General features: G+C 42.6%; 1 protein-coding gene across 1 annotated transcript in view; it reads left to right on the forward strand.

Annotated features, from left to right (window-relative positions):
• The window catches only part of LOC122794923 (probable ATP-dependent RNA helicase DDX60), a 2,818,219-nt gene that overhangs the window by 660,240 nt on the left and 2,131,235 nt on the right, over window positions 1–26,744 (forward strand). The window contains exon 9 of the mRNA XM_044063516.1: window positions 25,592–25,747. Coding sequence (XP_043919451.1) covers window positions 25,592–25,747 — 156 coding nt within the window. The remainder of the gene's footprint in view (window positions 1–25,591; window positions 25,748–26,744) is intronic.

Here is a 26,744-nt window from a genome sequence, read left to right on the forward strand (position 1 = left end):
TATATATATATATATATACTACTGAAAACTTCTGAACTGTTAAAAACAAAAACAGAAATCCAATGAATAGACGCTGAGCCAGAACTGTTGTTTGCTGAGCACTTTCGTTCACTTTATTGATAACAATCGAACTTCATCAGAGCAAAATGTAATGCATTTGCAGTACTGTGCGAGCTTTAAATAGTCTAACTGGTATAAAAAATACTTCACTGTGATTGGTAGATAGACTACGCCAATGCAGTAGTATTTGGACTAATGAGAGGCACTGCTATAAAACAAAAGGTTTAATCTGCTTACATCCTGCCACTAGAGGGTGTACTGTAACTTTTTAGTTGTTCCACTTTAATGCACATTTAATGTTGAGATTCTCGTTGAGCCCTGCCCACCAGGCATCTGTTTGAGTCCCTTGATCCTCTTTGTGAGGTACTTTTGGGGTCTTTCTTGCTGCTGCAGGTGTCGGGTAAGGTACATCCCAAAAGGGGCATTGTATTCTATGATGGGCCTGATGAGGAATGAATAAAGGGGCACTATTACCTCCCTTGATCTAGATGTGAATCCTTTTGTGATAAGGTAGGCTATGTAGAAGGTCTTTCTAACCACTTTGACAATGTGGTTGTCAAAGGAGAGATTGCTATTGACTTGGGTCCCCAGATCCCTAATTACTTCTTCTGTATTTAATGGGTTACCACCTATGTGGTAATTGGTGGGCACTTTGTTTTTGCCAAAGGGTATGACTATACACTTTTTGGCATTTAGCTTTAGACCATGGCTCTGGCACCAGCTATCTGTCTCTGTGAGACCTTTTTGAAGGATGTTCATGTCAGCTGGAGAGTCAGTTATGGTGCCCAGTTTGCAGTCATCTGCGAACTTGGTCAGCCATAGTCCTTCCGTGCTGGCCTGTACCTCAGAAAAGTATATGCCGAACAAGAGAGGTCCCAGGACCGAGCCTTGTGGGACACCACTTGTAACTGGTTTTGAGTCTGACATGACTCCGGCAATTCTGACTCTGTGTGTTCTGTCTTTGAGCCAGTTAGCAACCCATCTTGTGACATAGGGGTTTATGTTTAAGCTGGATAGCTTATCTATGATGCCCTAGTGGGGTATTGTGTCAAATGCCTTTGCGAGGTCCAGATAGGCTGGGTGAACTACTTTCCCTTCATCTATGGCCTTGGTGACTGTTTGTGAATGTCTTTGTTTATGAGTTCCATGATGATCCTCTCCATGGCCTTACAGATAAGGCTAGTCAGGCTTATGGGACAATAACTACCAGGGTCCGTTGAGGCGCCACCTTTGTGGAGCGGGACCACTGTTGCTGTACGCCATTCTGTGGGTACATATCCCGTAGTGAGGCTGAGATTGTACTGTAGTTTTACGTGAGGGTTTAGTTTTTCTTGGAGTTCATGTAAGACGCAACCCGGGACACAGTCTGGTCCCATTGAAGCAGTGTTTTTTGCCTTCGAGAGGGCAGCCTTCACCTGAGCATCTGAGATGTTAGGGAGGCTGCATTGTACTGGGATAGATATTTGCTCTTTAGGGGGGAAGGGGGGGTTTTACACTGAACCTGTCTGCCAGGATGTTGGCAATGTCTGTGGGTTCAGTGTATTTTTTGTCATTTATAATCAACTCTGAGCATATCTGGGAGTTGCATCCCAGGTTCCTAACATAGCTAAAGAAAGTCTTGTGATTGTCTTTAGTGTCCTGTGCAATTTTTCTCTCGAAGCTGACCTTGGAGGATTTTATGAGGGATCGTAATTTTTTCCTAGTACTGATCAGAGATGCCTTCCCTTTTAGGGATTTTGCTATATCATGTAGTAGCTTCCTCCTTCTGTTGTACAACTTATTTATGGCTGGGGTCCACCAGACTGGATGCCTGCCTTTGGACGCTTGGGTTTTGGTTTTGTTTGGGATAGCATGATCCATGCATTCCTGGAGGTGTCCATAGAATGCGTTTATATAGGATTCTGTGGTTTGGGCCGTAGTTTCCACTGGCCCTGGGGCCTTGAAGGATTGCACCTCAGATTTGAGAAGTGTGAAGTTCGCTTTTGAGAGGTTTTTCACTGTGGTTTTCTGGGCTGGGGGTGGGGTCAGGTTGTGGATATCCAGTGAAATTAATTTATGGTCTGATCTTACCAATGAGGGGAATACTTCTGGTGTGGAGCATAGGGTCCCCATGTTGGTGATGATCAGGTCAAGTATGTTTTCCCCTCTTGTGGGAGTTTTGACTAGTTGTTCCATAGCATTTGAGTTTGTAAATTCCAGGAACCTTTGGGCTAGGGTGTTGGGGCTTGAGTAATGCTCCCAGTCAATGTTTGGGTAGTTGAAGTCACCCAGTATAATGGTGTTTGGAGAGATCTTCATGTTCTCCAATGTTTTCAGGAAAGCCGAGTGGGATTCCTGATTTTGAGACGGTGATCTGTAGCATGCTATAAACTGAAAGGCAGTTTTGCCCACTGTTAGTTGCACATGGATGCTTTCTGATGCTTCGTGCAATGCCACTAACCTGGAGGTGTGGGTATCCTTGATAAATATGGATACTCCCCCTCCTTTTGTGGTTCGGTCCGAGTTTTGGGGCCGAAAAGCATGTTATGAGGTATAACCTGGTAGTGCTGGGGTGCTCTCTGGAGCCTTGAACCAGGTTTCTGTCACTGCACAGATATCAATGTTCTCCATACTGAGGAGAGATTCAAGTGCATGCATTTTTAGGTTTAGACTTCTGGCATTTAGCAGCATTACCCTTAGTTTCTTGTTCTTTGTGTTTTCTAAGGAAGTGGGTTTGTCTTTTGAGCCTTGCCTAAAAAAGGCAGTATGGGGGTGGCAAGAGCCTTTGCCAGTATCCGAAAGCCCAAGGGTGGCAGGTACAAGCCATCCCTTGCGAAGCAACGTGGCTTGTCAAGCATGTCATCCCAGGCTGACAGGCACTGGATCCCCTTTGAATGACACCAAAATTTTAGCCAATTGTTAAAATCGATCATTTTGTCTTTATACTGCGGCATCATTCTAGGTGAGGGTAAGATGCTGCTCAAGGTCAGGGTCATACCGGCCTGGGCTACATGATCGGAGAGCTCCTTTATGTCTCTTTTCATGTAGTCAAGGGTGGTACGTCTCAGGTCATTCACACCAGCATGTACTATGACCGATTCATATTTGTACTTGCTTTGGTGTGGCCTGAGTGCTTGCATTATGTGGCAGATCCTACCGCCCGACAGGCAGTTCACTGTGATCTTCTCCTTGTTCAGCCTGGTGAGCGGGACGTCAGTGTGTCTGACTATAGAATCACCTATTACAAGTGTGTCAGGGGTGTTGTTCTGCCTTAAGGGCTGTGACTGTTTGGCACACTGACTTTGTGAGCTATGTGTTGCACGTGTTTTGTTGTGGGGCAGCGTTTGTTTGGATGTCTGCTTTGGAGGTCTCTGCTGTTTAGGTAGATTTTTAATTAGAGCCTCCAAGTATGTTTTTGTGTGTTTGCGTGTTTGGATTGCTGTTGTGGTAGGACTGTGTGAGACTAGATTAGTGTTGTGTGATGTTACCTCCTCCTCCTGACTGGTTACACTAGTTTTGAGGTGAGAGAGCTCGGCCTCCAGTTTGGCTATATGGTTGCATCTCTCACATATGTTTGAACCTGTTTGGAGGAGGAGAGGGTTGTCCGTGTACATGAGACAGTTGTAACATTGCCTCAAGATTCCCAGATTCACCAGTTGGACTGGAGAGGAAACCATTAACTGACCTTTGGACATGCTAGAGGAGTATAGGGGACTCTTTTATCACTTAATTAAAGAGGACCAATAGGGGACAGGGTAATTGCAGAGAGTATATGAGGATGTAGTGCTTTTAATATATTAGTGCTAGATTGTAAGATTGCTTATTTGGGCAAGTGCAGGGGCTTAGATTGAGAATAGGGTGTTTAATTTGAGAAATAGAGCAGTTCTAAGGGAAAAAGTGGAGAGCAGACTTTGTGGAGCCGGGAATAGTTTAAACCCGATTAAGCCGCGCTGCCTGATGCTGAGCTATGCGCACGCCTGATGCTGAGCTATGCGCACAATCGCGCAAAGCCGCACAAAAGCGGATTTTTATGCAGGGAACTTCAAAGAGTTGGAAATGGCCCAAAACGGCCAATTACTACGAGATTCTTGTGCTGAGGTCACTCCTTCAGGGACAGATAGGCTGCTCAAGGCTCCCCACTCCCACTGATGAGCAAAGAAACTTCCTTCTATCCAAGTAAGGAAATGGGCAACACAGGAACTATCCAAGTGTCCAGAATACAGCAAAGCCTGTATAGGGGACTATTCTAGTTAAGGAAAGGTGGGAAACAAGGATGTTTTTTTTCAAGAAAACAGCAGGAAAATTACAGTATATTCAATACACAGGCTAGCGCACTTGAGTGGGCAGCCTCAACAGTTAATTACAACAAACAAACTTTTAAATTAAGTGCAGGTAATGAAAAAATGCAAAAACAAGCTTATAACAGTTAAATCAGCAGTGTAAACTCGCTTTTCAGCGAGAAAGGAAGGTCGCACAGATAGAAACAGAAAAAATATACTTATATCTTGAAAGCAGTCACTCTTTTTGTTTCTCTGCTGCTAGGACCACTCTGCAGGACCACGAGGAGCTGTTGCTGAGTAGTATAAGCCTGTGTTGAAAGGTGAAATTCCTCTTCATCTTCAGCTTTCTAGCAGACGCCTGAAGGTTTTTGGCCAAAACTGACTAGTATCTGGAACTGTTCATAATTCCCCCCACCTTGACTAAAGCCGCAGTTCTACTTGAAGAAAAGCAACCCCAAAGCATGATAGTGCCACCATCATGCCTCACCGTGGGGATGGTATTCTTTTGATGATGCGAAGTGTTGTTTTTGAGCCAACCTTACCTTTTGGAATTGTGGCTAAAAAGATGAACCTTGGTCTCATCAGACCATAACACATTTTCCCACATGCTTTTGGGAGATGTTGTATTGTTTTGTAAATTTTAGCTGGGCCTGGATGTTTTTTCTGTGTAAGAAAAGGCTTCCGTGTTGCAACCCTACCCCATAGTCCAGTCATATGGAGATTGTTGTTACATGTAGTACACAACCAGTACTTGTCAGGAATTCCTGCAGCTCCTTCAGTGTTGCTGTAGGTCTCTTGGCAGCCTCCCTGACCAGTTTTCATCTTGTCTTTTCATGTGTTTTGGAGGGACGTCCAGTTCTTTACAACGTCACCACTGTCCCATATTTTCTCCACTTTTTGATGACTGTCTTCACTGTGTTCCATGGTATATCCAAAGCTGTGGAAATTATTTTGTACCTGTCCTGACGGATACCTTTCAACAATGAGATCCCTTTGATGCTTTGTAAGCTCTCTGCGAACCATGGCTTTTGCTGTAGCAGGCAGCTGAGTAAATCTCAGGAAAATCCTACTAGGGCAGTAGAACTTTATTTGGGTTTAATCAGAGTCTCTTTAATTGATGTCCGGTGTGTACCCAAGAAGAGTGAATGTTGTAATTAAATCAAAAGGTGCTTCAACAAAGTATTAGATTAAGGGTGTGCACACTTTGCAACCAGCTTATCGTATGTCTTTTTTATTTTTCCCCTAACAGATTTGTTTGTTTGTTTTTCAATTGAATTGTACAGATTATAGGTCACATTAAAGGTGGGAAAAGTTTTGAAATGATTTATTGTGGTTTCATTTTTTTTTTTATATCACAAAAACTTGGCATTTTAACAGGGGTGTGTACACTTTTTATATCCACTGTGTATATATTTATGTATATATATATATATATATATATATATATATATATATATATATATATATATATATATATATATATATATATATATATATATATATTATATATATATTTATATATATATATATATATATACACCATATATTTATATATGTATGTATATATATACATATATATATATATATATACCGAACATTCTTTACCAAAAGTGCTTTCACCGAAAAAGTGCTTACGGTAAAGTATGTTTAAAAAAAAACCCAACATTAAACCTTCTTCTGTGCAGGGGTGCAAGCCCCCCTGCACCCCTACACCCCCCTACTTTAATATTCTCACTTTGAGGTTGCACTACAGTGGGGAAAAGGGAATTTTCCCTTATCCGCACTGTAGTATGACCGGCACAACGAGCATACTTATCCGAAAGTGCTGCTTCGGTGAACAGCACTTTCGATTAAGTATGCCTGGTGATTTCTGCTTTGGTGGAAAATGCATTCGGGGATCTGTACAGATCCCATAGATATATATATATATATCTATGGTTTACATACCATCAGTCGGAATTTCACTACACTGAAGTGAAAAAAAAGACAGTATGTGTAATCAAAAATTAGCTGATCACACATACTGGCTTTTTTGTCTGTGTGAGATCCTGGTATAGCAGGGACTGGGCTAGCTGTAGTTTTTCTGATAAAACACAAGCATTTTCACATAAAACCAAAACCTCAAAACATCTACAGCTGTTCCAGCTACAGACCAAGATACTGCCAAATAGGATACATATCCTAATAATAACAGAAATCCAAGAAACTCATTGAACCTTGGCAGACAGTTTATTAAAAATAATAAAGAGTTTAGCACTTTCGTCCCTCAAAGCAAATTTTCCATACTGTAGTGCGATCTCAGAGTTGGTATGTATGTATATGTATATATATATATATATATATATATATATATATATATATATATAGTTATATATAATTAACAAGGTTTGGTGGTTCTAAGGTCTTGCCCTCCATCAAAAACGTTTTAAAGTCTTTTCTTGTTTGTTTCAAGGAGTTGTATTTCACAACAGTTGTGCTTGAGTAGTTTGCATTCAATGTTTTTCTTGGTCATGTATATGTTTCTGATTTTAAAAAAATATGCTAATTTAATAACTACCCAGACAGTGGAAAACAAAAATGAATTGTACATGATAAAGGAAAAAATTACTATGAAAAAGCAAGGAATAAAGTAGGATGATTTCCCTCCCACCACACACACACACACACACACACACACACACACACACACACACACACACACACACACACACACACACACACACACACACACACACACTGTTGCAAATCACACTGAACCTTAAAGACCAATTAAGCTGTCCGAGTGGTAGGACTGATAATAACTTAGCAGAATGCATGACTACAAGCTGTCACAGGTGCACTCATATTTTTTCTTTCCCTGCAGTTCACAATGAAAGAAAAGGAAAAACAAAGCTACTAAAATAATGGAACTCATGAAAAACTTTGCAGCTGGAATATAACGTGTTGTCTCCGATATATTTTATTTATCTGTTGGTAAGGATTTAGGTCTGCAGATGTTCTTCGTGTTTCACTGTTGCAGTCATCACACTTGGGTTATCTGCCTGCAGGTAGCCCTCAGTCGGCGCGAATACCAGAGACTTAGTATTTCTGCATCGGTTGCTGCCGCTTCAAGACTGACGTCAGGTTGTCAGGGGTACAAAAACAGGCAGCCGACCCCATTACATCAGTCTTTCTTGCCGAGGAGCCTGAAGCAGAAGCAATTTGCATGAGTGCCGGTCGGCCGCTACCTGAGTTTTCGTTTCTGAATTGAATCATCCTGAAGTCTTCTAAAGGTAAGTACCTCATTGGGGATCCCTTTTTCTTGCTCTAACTGATGTCAGAAAATGTTAACAATTGTCTCGCCTGTGGAAAGCAAATACCAGAACGAGATTTCCATTCTTACTGCGTCACCTGTTTAGGCGCAGACCACAACATACCTCGCTGTCAGTTTTGTGCTTTGTTCAACACCCAAACTATTCATCACTGGGCCCTTATTGTCGCTAAATACTTTTGCTCTCGATCTCCGTATTCCAAAATGGCTTTGGTAAGCCATCCGACTACCGATCTTCCGAAAAAACGTAAGGATAAAGACAGAGACGTTACATGTCTTTTTAGATGAATGCTACACTATTCTTCGAGATACTAAAATGTTTTTAGAATGTCTACATAATAGAATAATGACTCTGGGACAAGGAGATAATTTCATTTTTGTTACCATGGACATAGAATCATTGTTTACGTGTATACCTAATTTATGGGGAATAGACAAAGTTAGAGAATTTTTAACAGTGAATAGATGTTGTGACAGTAAGAAAATTCAATTAATATGTAGTCTTTTGGAGATTATTTTAGAAAACAATGTATGTGTATTTGAGAATGAATTATATTTGCAAAAGGTTGGTATAGCTATGGGCACTGCATTTGCAAATAGCTACACCAACTTGGCATTGGTGTGCTGGGAACAACCTTCTATATTTACTGATAGTAACTCCTTTTTTGCACAAGTGTGGTACGTCTGTTTTGTTGATGATGTTTTTATGTTATGGAACAGAAACGACAATGAACTCAAGAATTTCATAGATTATTTACATAGCACTACTGAGTTTTTAAGATTTACTTTTAATAGCTCAGATTTAGAAATTGACTTTCTTGATGTTAAAGTCAGAAAATCTAATTGTAATGAAATTATTAGTAGCATTTACCAAAAACCTACTAGGAAGAATGTATTATTACACAAAACAAGTATGCATCCCAGGCATATTCCTAGAAATACACTGAAAGGACAGGTATTTAGAGTTCTACGCCTGCATAATAAGGATGATGATGCTAAAGAAGCCCTTGCAAATTTGAAGTTAGAATTTTTAGATAGGGGCTATGCAACAGGAGAGATAGACAAGACTATCACTGAAGCATGGAAATTAAGAAATAACAGATACAGACCTTATTATACAACTATGACAGATAGAGAAGACAGAAACACTCATACTTCAGACACTGATCATTTTCGAGCAGTTTTTCAATACTCTAGCAATGTTAATGAATATACGAAGATTATAAAGGGAAATTGGCATTTACTTCAAGAAGTACCAGAGTTGACTAATATAATCAGTGAAACTCTGTTATTTTCTTTCAGGAATAACAAGTCTTTAAAACAACATTTATGTTATAGAACAGAACTTAATAGATTTGATTTTTGTACACGTGTTGGTACTTTTCCATGCAGACGTTATACTGCATATAAATATATTCATAACAACAAGACATTTATTCATCCTCTACGTAAATTTACTATAACCAGTTATAGCTATGCTGATATGCTGATTGTAGGACTGCTAATGTGTATTTTTGTTTCTGTCAAAATGTTTTGCATATTGTGTAGGAAAAACTAATAGGGTCCTGAAAGACAGGATCCTTGAGCATGTTAGAGATATAAATAATTGTAAAGAAACAAGTGCACTGGCAAATCATGTTAGAAAAACTGATTCGCCTCACTTTTACGTTTTTTGTTATTCAACATGTCCTCTCAAATATACGGGGAGGTGACTTAGAAAATACTACAGAAAGCATAGAACAAAAATGGATTCTTAAGTTGAATGCTGAGAAATATCCTGGCTTGAATGGAAATAGTTCCTTAAAACCTTTTTTAAAAGCCAGACCATTGAAGCACTAGAATTATCATATTATTATATTTTTTAAGTATTTTAACTAAGTCTTTTATATTTATAGTTATGTTTTAACTGTTTATTAGTATGTTAATGTGTATTTCTTTATGTTTTGTATGCATATTTATATTTACATATATTTATTGTTACACATTTATTAGCATTGGAACATGTGACTATTGGAGTGTCAGCTGACTTTATTGCATCTTCTGTATAAGCTTTATAGGTTCATAGGTTCATAGGTTTATACTAGGCTATCTGCCCTAAGGCATTTATAAGCCTAGCCCAAATTTTTGTGGCTTACGCCACCCCTTATATGAAAAAATACTGTGCCCATTAGTTTGTTGTGCCTCTGTCCAGCAGTGACACAGAGATGATTCCCGGGGTAAACCTATGATCTCCCATCCACAGGTCTAGATTTCTCTTGAACAGAGTCAGCGAGGTGCTCTGCCTCACATGGACTGGGATTTTATTCCACAGCATAGGGAGTCTCTGAGTGATAAATCTATCCCTCCAGCACGTCCTATTTATATCCGTGCTAAGGTTTAAGTCGCTTGCTCTAGTGGTTTTGGTGGATTTGGATTTTTTGAGGTGGAGCATGTCCATTAATTCCGGGTTGGACATGGCCTTGTATGTCAGGCATGTCACCTCTGAGCAGACGGTATGCGACTGAATAGAGCTGGAGTTTCTTCAATCTGGCAGCATATGACAGATTTTGGAGTCCCTTTATCCTTTTGGTGAGGAACTTTGGGGTCTCTCCAATTGCTGCAGATGTCGGGTGAGATACATCCCGAATGGGGCATTGTACTCGATCATTGGTCTGATAAGTGAAGAGTACAGGGAACAATGACCTCACTAGATCTGGATGTGAATCCCTTCATGATCAGGTGGGCAATGTAGAAGGTCTTTCTAACCACTTTAGCAATGTGAGTGTCAAAAGAAAGGCCACTGTCAACCTGGGTCCCCAGGTCCCTGATAACCTCTTCTGTGCTTAGTGGATTGCCACCTATATGGTAGCTTGGGGTTACCTTGTTTTTCCCGAAGGGTATGACTATACATTTTTGGCGTTTAACTTCAGGCCATGGCTCTGGCACCAGCTATCTGTTTCCGTGAGTCCCTTCTGAAGGATATCCGTGTCCGATGCACTTTCCACTATGGCACCCAGTTTGCAGTCGTCTGCAAACTTTGTCAGCTAAAGTCCTCCCATGTTGGCCTGTACTTCTGAGAAGTAGATGCCAAACAATAGGGGGCCAAGGACCGAGCCCTGTGGGACACCACTTGTGACCGGCTTGGAGTCTGACATAGCGCCAGCAACTCTAACCCTGTGGGTTCTGTCCTTAAGCCAGTTTGCAACGCATCTTGTGACATATGGGTTTACATTTAAGCTGGTAAGTTTTCCTACAATACCCGAGTGGGGTATTGTGTCGAAAGCCTTTGCAAGGTCAAGGTAGGCTGTATGGACTGCCTTTCCCTCATCAATGGCCTTGGTGACTGTTTCGAAGAAGTCGACCAAGTTCAAAAGGCATGATCTTCCCTTGACAAAGCCAAACTGGGTCGGGTCCAATGTCTGCAAGTCCCCTATATCTTTGTTTATGAGCTCCATTATGATCCTCTCCATAGCTTTGCAGACTAGACTTGTTAAGCTTATGGGGCGGTAATTACCAGGGTCCGTAGAGGCACCGCCTTTGTGGAGTGGGACCACAGTTGCCGTGACGCCACTCCTTGGGCACGTATCCTGTGGTAAGGCTGAGATTAAACAGCTGCCTTATGTGCGGGTTTAATTCCTCATTTAGCTCGTGTAGCACACAGCGGCATGCATCATCCGGTCCCATTGATGCTGTGTTTTTAGCTTTAGAGAGAGCAGCTTTCACCTGCGCATTTGAGATGTCCGGGAGGCTACACTCGGCTGGGATAGTTATCTCTCCTTTAGGGGAGAGGGTGAAGTTTGCACTGAACCTGTCTGCCAGTATGTTGGCAATGTCTGTGGGTTCAGTGATTTTTGTATCATTTTGGACTAATTCTGAGCATATCTGGGAGTTTCCACCCAGGTTCCTAACATAGCTGAAAAAGGCCTTATGATTGTCCTTTGAATCCATGGCAATTTCTCTCAAAATTGGCCTTAGTTGATTTTATGAGTGCTCGTATTTTTTTACTAATAATGATCAGGGGTGACTTCCCTTTTATGGATTTTGTTCTATCATGTAATAGCTTTCTCCTCTTATTGTAAAGTTTGTTAATGGCTGGGGTCCACCAGACTGGACGTTTGCCCTTTGTGGAAAGAGTCTTGGTTTTATTTGGGATTGCCTGATCCATGCAGTCCTGGAGATGTTCATAGAAGGCATTTGTAAGGGCTTCCGCAGCTTGGGTTGTGGTTTCCACTGGCTCAGGGGCCTTGAAGGATACCACACCAGTCTTGAGTAGTGTGAAGTTTGCTTTAGAGAAGTTCTTCACTATGGTCTTTTTTGTTTGGGGTGGGGGCGGGATGTGGATTTCCAGTGAGATTAGTTTATGATCAGATCTCACCAATGAGGGATATACTTCCGGTGTGGAGCATTTTGTCCCTTGTGTCTGATGAAGCAACTAGTGTAGTTGTGAAAGCGCTAACCATTTTTATTTTTTCTATTTTTGGTTTGAATAAACGTATGTTTGTGTGTTAACTTGGTGCATTTTATTTTATTGTACACATCTGTTTTATGCACCTTGTTTTTACCCTGAGTCGTTCATATTCTTTTTGTTTAAAGACAGAGACAGACTGCACAGGTCCAAAACTGCAGACGACACTTCCGTAAAGCTCGTCGCCAGTTCGCTGGTACTCAGTGAGGTGCTTTTGCAGCCCCTGATGCCCACTTTGATGGATTCACAGGTCGCTACCGAGACCAGTTCGGAATCCGGTATGCCACGAGACTCTTCTTTGACTAAGAAACCTGTGGATGTCTCTACCTTAGATGGGTCCGGAGCTGTTGTGCAGGCACCGGCTTCCGAGGAAGCTCTTTGCATTACCGATATTCGACACAAACCGACGACTTCTTTCGCATCTTCAATTCTGTCTAAAACTACTGAGTTTCTAAGGCCAAGAGTACGAGCTACGCATAAAAAACCTATGACCCAAACTCAAGCACCTGCTTCCTTGCTACAACATCAAATGCTTAAAATGGCAGAAGACCTGATTATGTTGATTAGGGGAAGCCAGCCTTCCCATGCTTAATGAAAAAGAGACCTGTTCCCAGCAGCTTTAACTGACCAAGAGTCCGACGACTCTGAGGTTTCTGAATATGAAGACATGCCTTTATCTGCTTATGAGAATTCTGATGCAGAGGATTCCATTCCCCCTGATTCCCCTCCAGAGGATTTTTCTTTTGAGGAATCCTACATATTTTAAGAGAGCATTTCCACTGGGAATGCCAGGATTATCCTCAGTTCAAAAAAGAGACTCAGAGAATTTTTTGATTTGCCGCAACATAGACCTTTAGCTATCACTCCTGTTCTGGATGTTGTGGATGTTGTCTTTATGGAATCCAGTCTAACTCCAGATACTTTACCCGCTGCTCCAAGGAAACCAGACAGGTACTACAGAGTCCCTGACTCTCACAAATTTCTTTTCAAAAATCCTACTGCTGACCCAGAGGTCATTTCTCAGGGGCCTAAAGGTATAAAAGCAACTACAGCTAAGAATCCCACCCCTTTGGGCAGGAATTCCTGAGCTTTAGACGGGGTAAAAAAACATACACCTTTGCAACTCTCACCATTAGGTTATTGAATTGCCAGTTTCACATGCTGAAATACCAGCAACATATTATGGAACTTATTAAGCAAAAATTATCTACCTTTACAGACTGTGCAGAAAATAAAGAATTACAGGAGCTTTTGCATTCTGCAAGCCAAGTCATCAGGCATACCTTGCAATGTGGCTTTGACACCCTAGAAGCATCTTGCAGGGCAGCAGTCACTGGTCCTGTACTGAGAAGGCGTGCTTGGCTTAAGGATCAGACCTTAGATGAAGCATTGTCTCCACCGAAAGCGCTCATTAAATAAGAATTTATTTGCAGTTACCGGCTCTTATCGTGTTTCTTTCTCGCTTGTTTGTCTTTAAGGATCAGACCTTGTCAGACCATGTCAAATCAAAATTACTAGATGCTCCTTTGAACAAAGACAATCTGTTTGGCACCAAAGCAGAAGAGGTTCTAAAAAAGATAGAAGAAAAAGCTAAGTATATGCAGACAGTCAAAGATTTTTTTGCAAGTGCAGACTCCAAGATTCAGTAGCCATTGCCCCTCAAAACATTGGTCCTTTCCAGCCCCCTCAAGGCCATCTCTAACTAGACCCAGATCAAACAGACCCTCCCCCTCAGATTACAGTCTCAGGGTATGCAGAGATCTAAGCAATGGAGTACCTCCACTTCTAAATCAGAGAATGCTAAGCCACCCCCTTATGGAAAGAATTCACAATGACTTCTCAATTCCACTCCTCACCTCTTCCCAATTGCTCGTGTCCCTAGGAGGAAAACTTGCCCATCATGCAAAAAACTGGGCCTCCATCACCAAAGATCAATTTGTCCTCAACGTTGTATCCCAGGGGTATAAATTTTACTTTCACTCACTGCCAACCCCAAAAGGGTTCCCAGACCTTCCTCCAAACCAGTGGACAAAACCAAGTTCAATCCCTGCTCTCCATAATGATAATTCAACCTGTTCCTGCAGAACAGATAGGTCAAGGGTTTTACTCCAGACTTTTCCTGGTACCCAGAAAAGAGGGCACTTGGCGTACAATCCTAGATCTTTTCATTCTAAACACCTTCCTGGTGGTACCAAAATTCAAAATGCTCACCCTTCAGCAGCTTCTCCCTATGCTGTCCAAAGATGCCTGGTTAGCCACCCTAGACCAGAAAAGAAGCCTATTTGCACATCCCTATCAGGGAATCATGGAGGAAATACTTACGTTTCAGAGCAGTATCTATGCATTATCAGTTCTCTGCACTTCCCTTTGGCCTATCCACTGCTCCCAGAGTCTTCACAAAATGCCTGGTTCCAGCCGTTGCCTATTGCAAACAGAGAAAGATTCAAATTTACCCTTACTTGGACAATTGCCTGATTCAGGCAGACAATCAGGAAAAGCTGTTGCAGCGCCTGACCTTTGTAAAGAACCTTCTAACCTCCCTGGGGTACACTATTAATGATAAGAAATCGAAACTAGTCCCCAGTCAAAAGATTGTATTCCTGGGAGCAAGCTTGGACACAGCATCCCAGATGGCATTCCTTACTCCAGAAAAACAAACCTATCTAACAGGCTACTTCGCTGAAATGGCCACCAGAATTCAACTATCCGGAAGGAAAATCCTGCAGGCCCTAGGGTTCATGGCCTCTTGCATTCTACTAATTCCATATGCCAGACTGCATATGAGGAAACTTCAGTGGTACTTAAAAAGTCTTTGGTGCCAACATTCTCAGGACCTGGAAACCGTCATATCTAACATAGGTTCATAGGTTCATACTAGGCTAACTGCCCTTGCGAGCCATTGGAAGCCTAGCCAATTGTCCCATGTCTAAGGACAGAGTTTCTCTGGTGGGCAGCAGCATGCAACCACAACAAGGGACTTCCCTTTACTCAACCCCACGCTGCCCAGACCCTAACCACAGGCCCATCAGACTATGCCTGGGGGGCACATCTGGATGACAAGTGCATTCAGGACCACTGGAGCCCAAGTCACATTCATCTGCACATCAACCAAAAAGAGATGCTAGCTGTTGAGCATGCTCTGACAGCTTTCAGACCCCTACTCTCACCAGGACCCCTGCTAATAAAAACAGACAACACCACAGTTATGTGGTACATCAACAAGCACGGGGGAACCCACTCTTACCCATTCTCAAGGCTAGCTATGGCCCTGTGGAACACGGCCTTGCACATGCATATTCATCTATAAGCTCAATTCCTTCCAGGCAAACAAAACTCTCTGGCAGACGACTTAAGCAGGAATCTCCAAGACCCGCATGAGTGACAATTAGACCCCAGCACTTTCAGCCTTCTAACTCATCAATGGGGGACCCCGGCAGTGGACCTTTTTGCCTCCACCTACAATCACCAGCTCAGCAAATTCTGCACCAGGACACCTCACAGCAGGGCCTGGAAAGTGGATGCCCTATACTTCCAGTGGATAAACCTCTCAATCTGTGCATTTCCCCCTCTGCCTCTTCTCACAAGAATATTACTCAAGATAAGATAGGACAGACCAAGGGCAATCCTGATTGCCCCAGACTGGCCACACCAGCACTGGTACCCACTACTGCACAGCCTGTCACCGGTGCCACCCTGGCACCTACCACAGATCCCAACCCTCTTCACTCAGCAGGAGGGACAGATCTTGCATCCACAACTGCAAACCCTGAATCTTGCAGCCTGGCTTATTCCTTGAATTCTCCCCCAGTGTCCAGCCTAAGCAAGCAGGTTCTGGACATCATTCTTGAAGCCAGAAGACCCAGTATAAGGAAATCTTATGCTAATAAGTGGAAAAGGTATTGTTCTTGGATTCGGTTTAAAGGAGAGGACAAAACACTGCCCTCCTTACCTCTAATCCTGGATTACCTAGCAGATCTACTCCACAGAGGCCTGTACTTCTCTTCCATTAAGATCCATGCCTGTGCCATCTCGGCTCATTACAACACTGAGCCACCTGTCTTCTCTCACCCTTTCATCAAACAGTTCCTGAGAGGGGCAAACAACTTAAGGCCACCAAGGAGAGCCTCCACCCCTGCTTGGGACCTTAACTTTGTACTGGAAAAACTCATGCTACCCCCTTTGAGCCTGCAGTGTCTGCAGAGTCAAAATTCCTCTCTTGGAAAACAGCCTTGCTTCTGGCCATCACTTCAGGTAGAAGAGTGTCTGACCTACAAGCACTTATGGCTGTGGAACCCTTCATTATTTTTCATGCTGACAGGGTCTCCCTCAGGACTAACCCTTCCTTTATGCCTAAAGTGGTGTCCAGTGTGGCTCTCAACCAATCTATCCATTTGCCAACCTTCTTCCCTAATCCTCAAAATAAAGGGGAAAGGATCCTGCACTCTTTAGACGTGCACAGACAGCTCAGATTCTACCTTGATAGGACTAAACCCTTCAGGAAATCTGGCCAGTTACTAGTCGGTTTTGCATGGGGGCAGAGGGCAAGACCATTTCAAAACAAACAATTTCCAAATGGATAGCACAATGTATCCATTTCTGCTACAAACACCATGGGAAACCAACCCTTCAGGGGGTCAGAAGGCATTCCACGAGGGCAACCACTACAGCATTCCTCAGGGGAGTCCCTACCAGGGACATTCTGGAAGCTGCTACCTGGAGTTCTGTTCACACCTTCACTAAGCATTGCCACCTGCCTATCTTTTCCAAATCCAGGGTGGGTTTTGCAACAGCAGTCGTGCAGGGCATACTAGCCAGCCCCAACTCTTCTTGACTGCCTGCACCCATTCTTTAGCTTTGGGAATCAACCCAAGTGTGATGACTGCAACAGTGAAATACAAATAACTTAGTACAGTTGTGTACACTTACCATAAATGTAGATGTTCGAGTGTATTCACTGTTACAGTCCTGGTTTCCCACCCTCCAGCCCCCTTGTCTCTCTCTCTCTCTCTCTCTCTCTCTCTCTCTATCTCTTTCTCTCTCCTCTCTATGTCTATTACTCACTCCTTACAGGGCTATTTGGGGGGTCCTGACATTTGGGGCAAGAAAAACTGATGTAATGGCATCAGCTGCCTATCTTTATACCCCTGATGACCTGACATCAGTCTTGAAGCGACAGCAGCTGATGCAGAAATACTAAGTCTCTGGTATTTGGGCTGACTGAGGGCTACCTGCAGGCAGATAACCCAAGTGTGATGACTGCAACAGTGAATACACTCGAACATCTACATTTATGGTAAGTGTACACAACTCTACTTTCTAGTATTGGTGGAGATATTGGACTTGTGCAGAAATAGGGTCCAGGCACCTAGGCGGTGCGACAACCCACTGTGAGACAACTGGAGGTGGACAGATGGCAGTATGGAAGTTTAGCTGCAGTGACAAATGCCTGCAGACAATTCCCTGTGAAAAGAAAGAAACGCCCTGCACCCTAACCACAGGTGTGAGACAATAACCCCGTATGTGATCTGCACACTACACCCCCTAGAAAACATCGTGTGCAACTAACACTGTAACATGTGCCTAGAATAGGATGCCAAGTGGGCATCAAAGTGGTACACTGAAACCTGTGTGCTGTGGGCAAAGCCTTTATTAATGCAAAATGTAAAGTAATGTGGGAAGTGCTTGGTGCATACTAAACCATGATATACTCATAACTTATAGAACTATGCCACAGCACGCAGGTTTCAGTGTACCACTTTGATGCCCACTTGGCATCCTATTCTAGGCACATGATGTCCTTCATGGATGCATCTGCAGTCATAACAGCTGGGTTGTCCTGTCGTCAGGCAGCCCGTCAGTCGGCCGGATTCCAAAGTCCGGGTCCGCTTCGCTGATGTCGCCTTCACCCGGCGTCATCTCTGTTGGTCTCGGTATAAAGGCATCAGCCGACGCCATTTTCCTCAGTCTTTCTTGCCGAAGCAGAAGCTGTTCGCAAGTGCCGGTCGGTCGGATCCAGAGATTACTTCTACCGAATACTACTTCGAAGACTTCTAAAGCTAAGTACCCCGTTGGGGACTCTTTCTTGCCTCAGCCGATGTCAGAAAAAGTTAATAATTGTTTAACCTGTGGGAAACAAATACCTCATAAAGATTTCCATTCTTACTGTCTGCCTTGTTTAGGCCCAGCCCACGACGTAGCAGCCTGTTCGGCCTGCGCTTCTTTCAACCGACGAACGCTTAGGCGTCGGTCGGAGTTTGCAGAACAGTTTTTCGGTTCTGACTTTGCGTACGTTATGTCGTCGGATCCTCCGACAACACCTTCTACCAAAAAACGCAAAGATAAAGACCGACACTCGCGGTCCGTGGTTTCGGCCGAAACCATGCTTAAGCAAACCGCGAGTGTCTCGGTTTCGGCCGAAACCGAGAAAACTGATCAAGGTACAGCCGAATCTATCTCTTCAGCTGAGACCCCTGCTACTACTCTTGAATCGGCCTCAGAAATTTTATCTACAACGGTGGTTGCCACTGACTTATCAGACACCATTCCCTTGGATGTCTCTACCCCAGCACGTGGTGCTGCTAGGCCTCCAGCAGCCATGTCCATTAAGGCCTTCGCCAGGGCTAAAGCAGCCAAGACTAAGAAAACAGTGCCTGTTAAACCACCCTCAACTAGGCCCTCTTCTAGTTCTCAAATGCTTACTTTGGCAGAAGATTTAATTTCATTAATTAGAGGATCTCAATCTCACCCTGACAGGGCCTCTCAGCCCCAGAGAAGAGACCTAGGGCAGAGCCCTGAGCCAGTGTCCTCTGATGATTCTGCTGATGAATCAGACATAACTGACCAGCCAGAGGCCCTTTTCTCCAATTTTGGAGATTCTGATGCTGAAGAATCCATTCCAGCTGCTTCCTCCAGAAGAATTCTCCTTTGGGGAAACCTTACATGCCATGCGGAGCAGTTCCAATGGCAGCAACAAGATTTTTCAGATTCCAGAAAAAGACTTAGAACCTTTCTGCACCTTCCACAGCACAGGCCCTTAGCTATACCTCCTGTTCTCTCTGTGGTAGATGATGCTTTCAACGATGTCTGCTCTGCTCCAGATTCATTACCCCCAGCCCCTGCCAAACCAGACAGATTTTACAGGGTACCAGATACTCATCACCACCTTTACAAGGCCCCACTTGCAGACCCCGAAACTATATCCCAGGGTCCCAAGGCAGTAGCCGACCATAGCTAAAACCCTATTCCTTCTGAAAGGGAAGCAAGATCATTAGACAGATGGGGTAAAAAGGTTTACACTTCAGCTACTCTCTCAGCTAGAGCTTTAAACTGTCAGTTCCACATGATACAATACCAAGAGTTTATGCTTGATCAGTTAACTAAAAAGCTAACCACTGATGAATCTCTTGACAAGAAATATGTATTAGAAATGGTAAATAACATACAACAGGTTAGTAACCATTCCTTAAAATGTGGCTATGATGCACTGGAGGCTTCATTTAGATCAGCCATGACTGGCACAGTGATTAGAAGGCATGCATGGCTAAAGGAGCAAGCTCTACCGGATCACGTTAAAGCTAAGTTGCTAGATGCTCCTATGGATAAGACAAGTTTGTTTGGTGCACCTGCCCAGCAGGTTATGAAGAAAATGGAAGAAAAGGCAAAATCAGTTCAAACTGTTAAAGATTTCCTGCAGGTTCAACCCCCAAGGTTTAGCAGGAACTGGCCTGCCAAAAATTGGTCCTTTCCTGACTCCACAAGATTTCAAAGGGGCAGGAATAGACGTCCCAGAGGCAGAAACCAATCCAGAGGAGGTGCCTACAGAGGACGACAGTGGCAAGGTAACAACAGAGGCACAGACACAACCACTGCCACTACATCAACACACCAACAGTGACTTAATCCTAAATCCGCCTACCAGGGAACAAATAGCAGCTCCTCTAGGCGGAAAGTTAACCTTATTTTCAAAGAACTGGCACCACATAACAAAAGACAAGTGGATTTTACAAACCATAGATCAAGGTTACCGATTCCACTTCCACACTTTACCAGTCAAAAGAGGAATGCCAAATCTACCTCCAAATCAAAAAACAGAGGCTCTACAACAGATAATGGAGTTAACAAACATGAGAGCTGTGGAAAAAGTGCCAACAGCAGAGCAAGGAAAGGGGTTCTACTCCAGACTATTCCTAGTGCCAAGAAAGGAAAAAAGTTGGAGACCAATTCTCGACCTGTCCACCTTAAATACATACATCATTGTCCCAAAATTCAAAATGCTGACCCTACAGCAACTTCTTCCCATGCTGGGCAAGGAGTGTTGGCTGGTAACTCTAGATCTCAAGGAGGCATACCTGCACGTCCCCATTCGACCAATCTGCAGAAGATACCTCAGATTTCTTGCAGGATCAGAGCACTATCAATTCTCAGCATTGCCTTTTGGCTTATCTACTGCGCCCAGAGTATTCACAAAATGCCTGGCATCAGTAATCGCACATTGCAGACTACAGGGAATTCAAATTTACCCATACCTGGACGACTGCCTGCTACAAGGGGACAACAAAAGCAAGTTGACAACAGACTTACAAAGGGTCATTTACTTGCTACAAGCACTGGGATACACAGTCAATTTACAAAAGTCAAGGCTGATACCATCCCAAACAAGGACATTCTTGGGAGCGGAATTGGACACAGTAAGGCAAATGGCATTCCTAACTACAGAAAAACAAAAAGAACTCCCTCTTTACTTCTTGGCACTAACAAAATTGAGCAAGTTAACAGCAAGAAAGGTACTGCAGGCCTTGGGCTTCATGGCATCATGCATAATCTTGGTCCCATTTGCCAGACTACATATGAGAAAACTACAGTGGTACCTAAGGAATTTATGGTCCCAACACAGACACAGCCTAGAAGCAGAAATCCCACTAATTCCATGCTTAAAACAGGAGTTCCTATGGTGGGCTCAGGCATGCCAGTCCAACCCAGGCCTTCCCTTTCGCAGATGTCAAGCAAGCCAGAGCATCACAACAGACGCTTCAGACCTAGGATGGGGGGCCCATATGCTGGACAAATGCGTGCAAGGATTGTGGACTCAGGATCAACTTCGCCTGCACATCAACCTAAAAGAAATGCTGGCCGTAAAACTGGCAATCCAAAAGTTCAGACCATTTCTCAAAGAGGGCCAGTTGATGATAAGGACAGACAACACCACAGTCATGTGGTACATCAACAAACAGGGAGGCACTCATTCATACCCCCTATGCAGAATGACTTTGGAGCTGTGGACCCTGGCACTCAGCTACAACATCCAGCTACAGGCAATATTTGTACCAGGAAAGCAAAATACTCTAGCAGACATATTAAGCAGAACCACATCAGATGCCCACGAATGGCACCTGCACCCGGACATCTTCAAGACCATCTCAAAGAAATGGGGAATGCCTCAGATAGATCTATTCGCATCACCTCACAATCAACAGCTCAAAAAAAATTCTGCACAAGGACATTCCACCCACTAGCATGGAAAGTGGATTCGCTCTCCTTCAGCTGGAAAGGCCTAACAGCATATGCATTCCCACCTCTTCCCTTGATACACAAAGTACTATTAAAGATCAAGGAAGAACATCCAAGGATAATCCTGATAGCTCCAAACTGGCCAAGACAACACTGGTACCCACTGCTGAGGAGCTTGTCTCAGAACACTATGTGGCCAATACCCCTGATGCCTTTGATGCTAACTCAGAACAACTACAGCACCATACATCCAAACCTAAAAACGTTACAACTGACCGCATGGAACATCACATAGCAGCAGCTAATCAAGAACTTTCCCAAAGAGTTAAAGACATTATTCTTGAAGCACGCAGACCTTCAACAAGAAGGAACTACGCTGGAAAATGGAAAAGGTTTGTCATTTGGAGTTCTGAAAGAGGAAAAGATGTGTCAAACATAGATATGCCTAACATTCTGGAGTATCTGGACGAACTTCTCTATTGAGGCCTGTCCTACTCCACCATCAAGATACATGCATCAGCTATTTCAGCAGAATACAGCTTTGATCCACCTGTTTTTTCACACCCTTTGCTCAGGCAGTTTCTCAGAGGAATCAAGAATGTAAAACCTCCAAGGAAACCACCTTTGCCAGCTTGGGACTTAAACTTCGTACTAGAAAAGTTGACACTATCACCCTTTGAACCAGCAGCAACAGCAGACCTGCAACACCTGTCATGGAAAACTGCTTTCCTACTGGCAATTACTTCAGCAAGGAGGGTTTCAGAACTACAGGCCTTAATGGCAGTGCAACCCTTCCTAATCTTCCACCAAGATAGAGTGTCCATGAGGACTAATCCAACATTTATGCCTAAGGTGGTATCCAGAGTGTCTTTAAACCAGGCAATCCACCTACCTACCTTCTTTCCCAACCCACAAAACAGAGGGGAAAGAATACTGCATACATTGGATGTACATAGACAGCTACGCTACTACTTGGACAGAACCAAAAGCAGCAGAAAGACTGACCAACTTTTTGTGGCCTATGCAACAGGAAGGGAAGGAAAAGCTATTTCCAAACAGACAATCTCCAAATGGATAGGAAATTGCATACAATTCTGTTACTCCTTCCATGGAAAACCAATTCCACAGAACATAAGACCTCATTCTACAAGGGCAACAGCCACTACCGCAGCCTTTTTACGAGGAGTGGCTACCAAAGACATTATTGAGGCGGCTACTTGGACCTCCGTGCATACATTTGCCAAGCATTATAATTTGCCTCTATATTCCAGATCCCGAGCAGGGTTCGCCACTGCTGTACTACAAGGGATCCTAAACACACCATAATCTTCTTTTATCCTCCTCCCCTAGTTGGCTATGGTATTCTACCCAGCTGTTATGACTGCAGATGCATCCATGAAGGACATAGTACAGTTTTGTACCTACCATAAATGTAGATGTCCGAACTGGATAGCATCTGCAGTCAGGATTACCCTCCCTCCTTCCCCTCTGAGGTACTCCTAGGGTGTTTTATCCTCCTAATAGCTAGCTGATGGGGGGGGGGGAGTCTTTTATGGTGTATTTGTTTGTATATATGTACATACATGCTTATTTTTGTGTTTACCTATATCCTTTTGGAAACATTGGCATCTATCCAAAATTTTTAGCCTTCAAGAGGGCTTCTGGCATCTGGGGCAAGAAACACTGAGGAAAATGGCGTCGGCTGATGCCTTTATACCCGAAGACCAACAGAGATGACGTCGGGTGAAGGGCGACATCAGCCGAAGCCGGACCCGGACTTTGGAATCCGGCCGACTGACGGGCTGCCTGACGACAGGACAACCCAGCTGTTATGACTGCAGATGCTATCCAGTTCGGACATCTACATTTATGGTAGGTACAAAACTGTACTTTACAGTGTTAGTTGCACACGATGTTTTCTAGGGGGTGTAGTGTGCAGATCACATACGGGGTTTTTGTCTCACACCTGTGGTTAGGGTGCAGGGCGTTTCTTTCTTTTCACAGGGAATTGTCTGCAGGCATTTGTCACTGCAGCTAAACTTCCATACTGCCATCTGTCCACCTCCAGTTGTCTCACAGTGGGTTGTCGCACCGCCTAGGTGCCTGGACCCGCAGAAATAAGATGTGAAGAACAATCGGGTTAGTAGCACAATAAGCAAAACAGATTTCTCCTCAAAAGTCTAAAACACTGAATAAAGGGGTAGAGCTTCCACCCCTTCTCATTATAGTTTAGGTACTTTTGGCCTGTGATATTTCTGGCTAGATACTTTTGAGGTTTTTCTAATTGTTTGATATGTTTATTGACATGCATCCCAAATGGAACGCTGTACTCGTTAAATGACCTGATCAATGGTTAGTGCAAAGGAGTGATTGCTTCATTAGTCTTTCATGATATTGCTTTGGCAATTAGCTGTGCTAAATGAAAAGACTTCCTGACTGTTGACATGTGATGGTTAAAATAGAGGGGACTATCAGCTTAAGTCAATAGGTCCCTCAGTACATTTTTGTTTTGTAGTGGTATGTTGTCTGTACAGTATGATGGGGGGGGGGGGGGGATTGTCTACCAAAAGTGATGATATTATACTTTTAGTACTTAATTTGAGCCCATTTTCAGGACATCAATAATTTACAAGGAGGAGGAGGAGTTCATTTTAGTGGGTTTGGATATCACAGAGTGACTTAACAACAACCCCTAGTTTGGAATCATCTGAAAATTTTGTTAGCCAGTGAACTTGGCTCTCTGCTTGAAGATCTGAGAAGTAATTGCCAAAAAGAAGAGGCCCCAGCACTGAACTCTGAGGGACCCTGTTGTTCATTTCCATACTTTCTGATGAGGTACCTGGAACTGGCAGCCTTTGGGTTCTGTCTTTCAATCATTTTCTATCTTAACACATATGAGTCAGTTTTAATGTATTTAGTTTCTGTATGATTATAGCTGGGGAATGGTGTCAAAGGTCTTGGTCAGGCCAAGGTAAGCTGCATGCACTACATGGCCACCATTGATAACCTCCATAATACTTTCGAAGACGTTCACCAAATTGGTTTGACAGGATCTATCCTTCAGAAAGGCAAGCTGTTGGGGATCAAGTGTAATATGATTCTTGATGTTGCAGTTTATTTTTAGCATATTCCATGGCTTTGTTGATACTTGTAAGGCTGATAGGTTTGTAATTACCTGGGTGGGTTATAAGGCCATCCTTATGAAGGGGCATTGCCACTACAGTGCACTGCTCATCAGGGTCAAATCAGCTAGACTTAGGCTAACCAGTTTAAGGAGTATGTCTGGAAGGACATGTTTAACACAGTTAAGCAGCCAGGTTTATTGCTATTTAAAATGCATTACACAGTGATGTATTAGTTACACAAAGACTGATTACTTCAAAAGAGCTGCTGTAACTTTTGTTCCATCTTGGTTGTACAGGGGTAAATGAAAATATGATAAGGTGTAATACAGTCCATCATTTTTAATTGCATCTGACATTAATTTGACTTTTGCAGTTTGACTAAGTTACTGACAAAGCTTCACATCAGCAAGGAGATATCAGGAAGGGAGAAACCTGCTGCAGTCAGATAATACAGATCCAGACTGAGCTCATATAAGGCCAGTACCACCAAGAAACATATTAGTGCTGCTAGTGACCTTAATGAAAATTGTATAACTAATAAAATAAGCATGACAGGACTAAGGATACTTATCTTCTTTTAATGAAATTGATGAGGTATGTATACTGTGAATCGGCAGCCCAACTGGCCCAATCAATTTACATTGATTAAATGATGTATATATTTGTGTGTATACATTTCTAGGCATTTTATAATCTTGTGTATGAACAATAACTTTGATCTTTACAATATCTCATAAAAAAGAATATAACTTACACCGTGGCTTAATAAATTCCAAAGTGTTTTTTTTCTTTGTCAATTTTTTTAATGTAAAAGGCAGTTTCAAATGTGCACATAAGTTCTTATAATTGTGGTTTAAATATGTATTTATTATTTTTCATTTTACAGACACAGATGTACAGCTGGGTGAAGAAATTGAAAAAGAGTATACTAGAATATGGACTGCAGTATCAAAATTAGTTGACGAATGTGAAATTTCTGAAGCTTTTCCAGTGAGGAATACTTCCAAAGTTTTTATAAGCTCTGAGGGCAGCAAAAAAGATGGTAATACTAATAAAACTGATTTAATGTGAAATAATTACAGCTATTTGTATTTACTATTCTGAAGTAGAGAATTGCGTTGTTTTACATCTAGCCGAACTAATTATCTCAAAAATCGCAGAAATAGATTCCAGCTAACAGAATAAATTATAATATTTAAATGCTACAACTGGATTAGCAGAGCTTGTTTTTTATAAGGCTAGTATATAAAGAAGTATATAATTTTCATTCAGTTTTGCACGCTTGAAACTGATGACAGTACTGTTTAAGCTTGCAGTCTGCAATTCTATTCCTTCACAATGTATATTTAGGTTCATAGGTTCATAGGTTCATACTAGGCTATCTGCCGTAGGGCATTTATAAGCCTAGCCAGAGTGTGTTTGGCTTTCACCACCCATTTTAAATTAATTTTGCTATGCCCTTTTTCGAGGTTAGTATACTGTGCCTCTGTCTAACAGTGACATAGAAGTGATATTGTCTTCCTATCATTTGTTACATTTTTGAGGTCCTATCAACAATTAAATACTCTGTTTTAAAACACTGCTAAAACTGTTTTAGTAGAACCAGCCAGTACATCCACTTTATATGCATTGTTTAAAGTTTTCTGAAACTGATTTTGAATTGTCTACTTTAGATTTTTTTTATTAGTTATTTAGGTACAGTCTTATGCTAACCTGATCACACCACCATTTCAGCTGTCTTAGTTAAGCTAACCTAATCATACAGCCATTTCAGCTGTCTTAGTTAAGCTAACTTAATTACAAAGCCATTTCACCTATCTTAGTTAAAGTGGTACAGCAGTAATATTTAACGTCACTCTAAATATTTATTTATTTATTTATTTATTTATTGACATTTGTTAACTGGGTTGGTTCAGATGGGCTTCTGGCCCGTTTTCAGTGGAGACCCGAGAAGAAAAGCTCCAAGAAAAACAGAGATCATACATACAGAGAAGTGATAACATATGCATTAACATGTGAACAGGAATTTAATAAAAATT

This window comes from Protopterus annectens, chromosome 2.part1 (genome assembly GCF_019279795.1).
Source record: "Protopterus annectens isolate FY-2018-M chromosome 2.part1, PAN1.0, whole genome shotgun sequence".
NCBI lineage: Eukaryota > Metazoa > Chordata > Ceratodontiformes > Protopteridae > Protopterus > Protopterus annectens.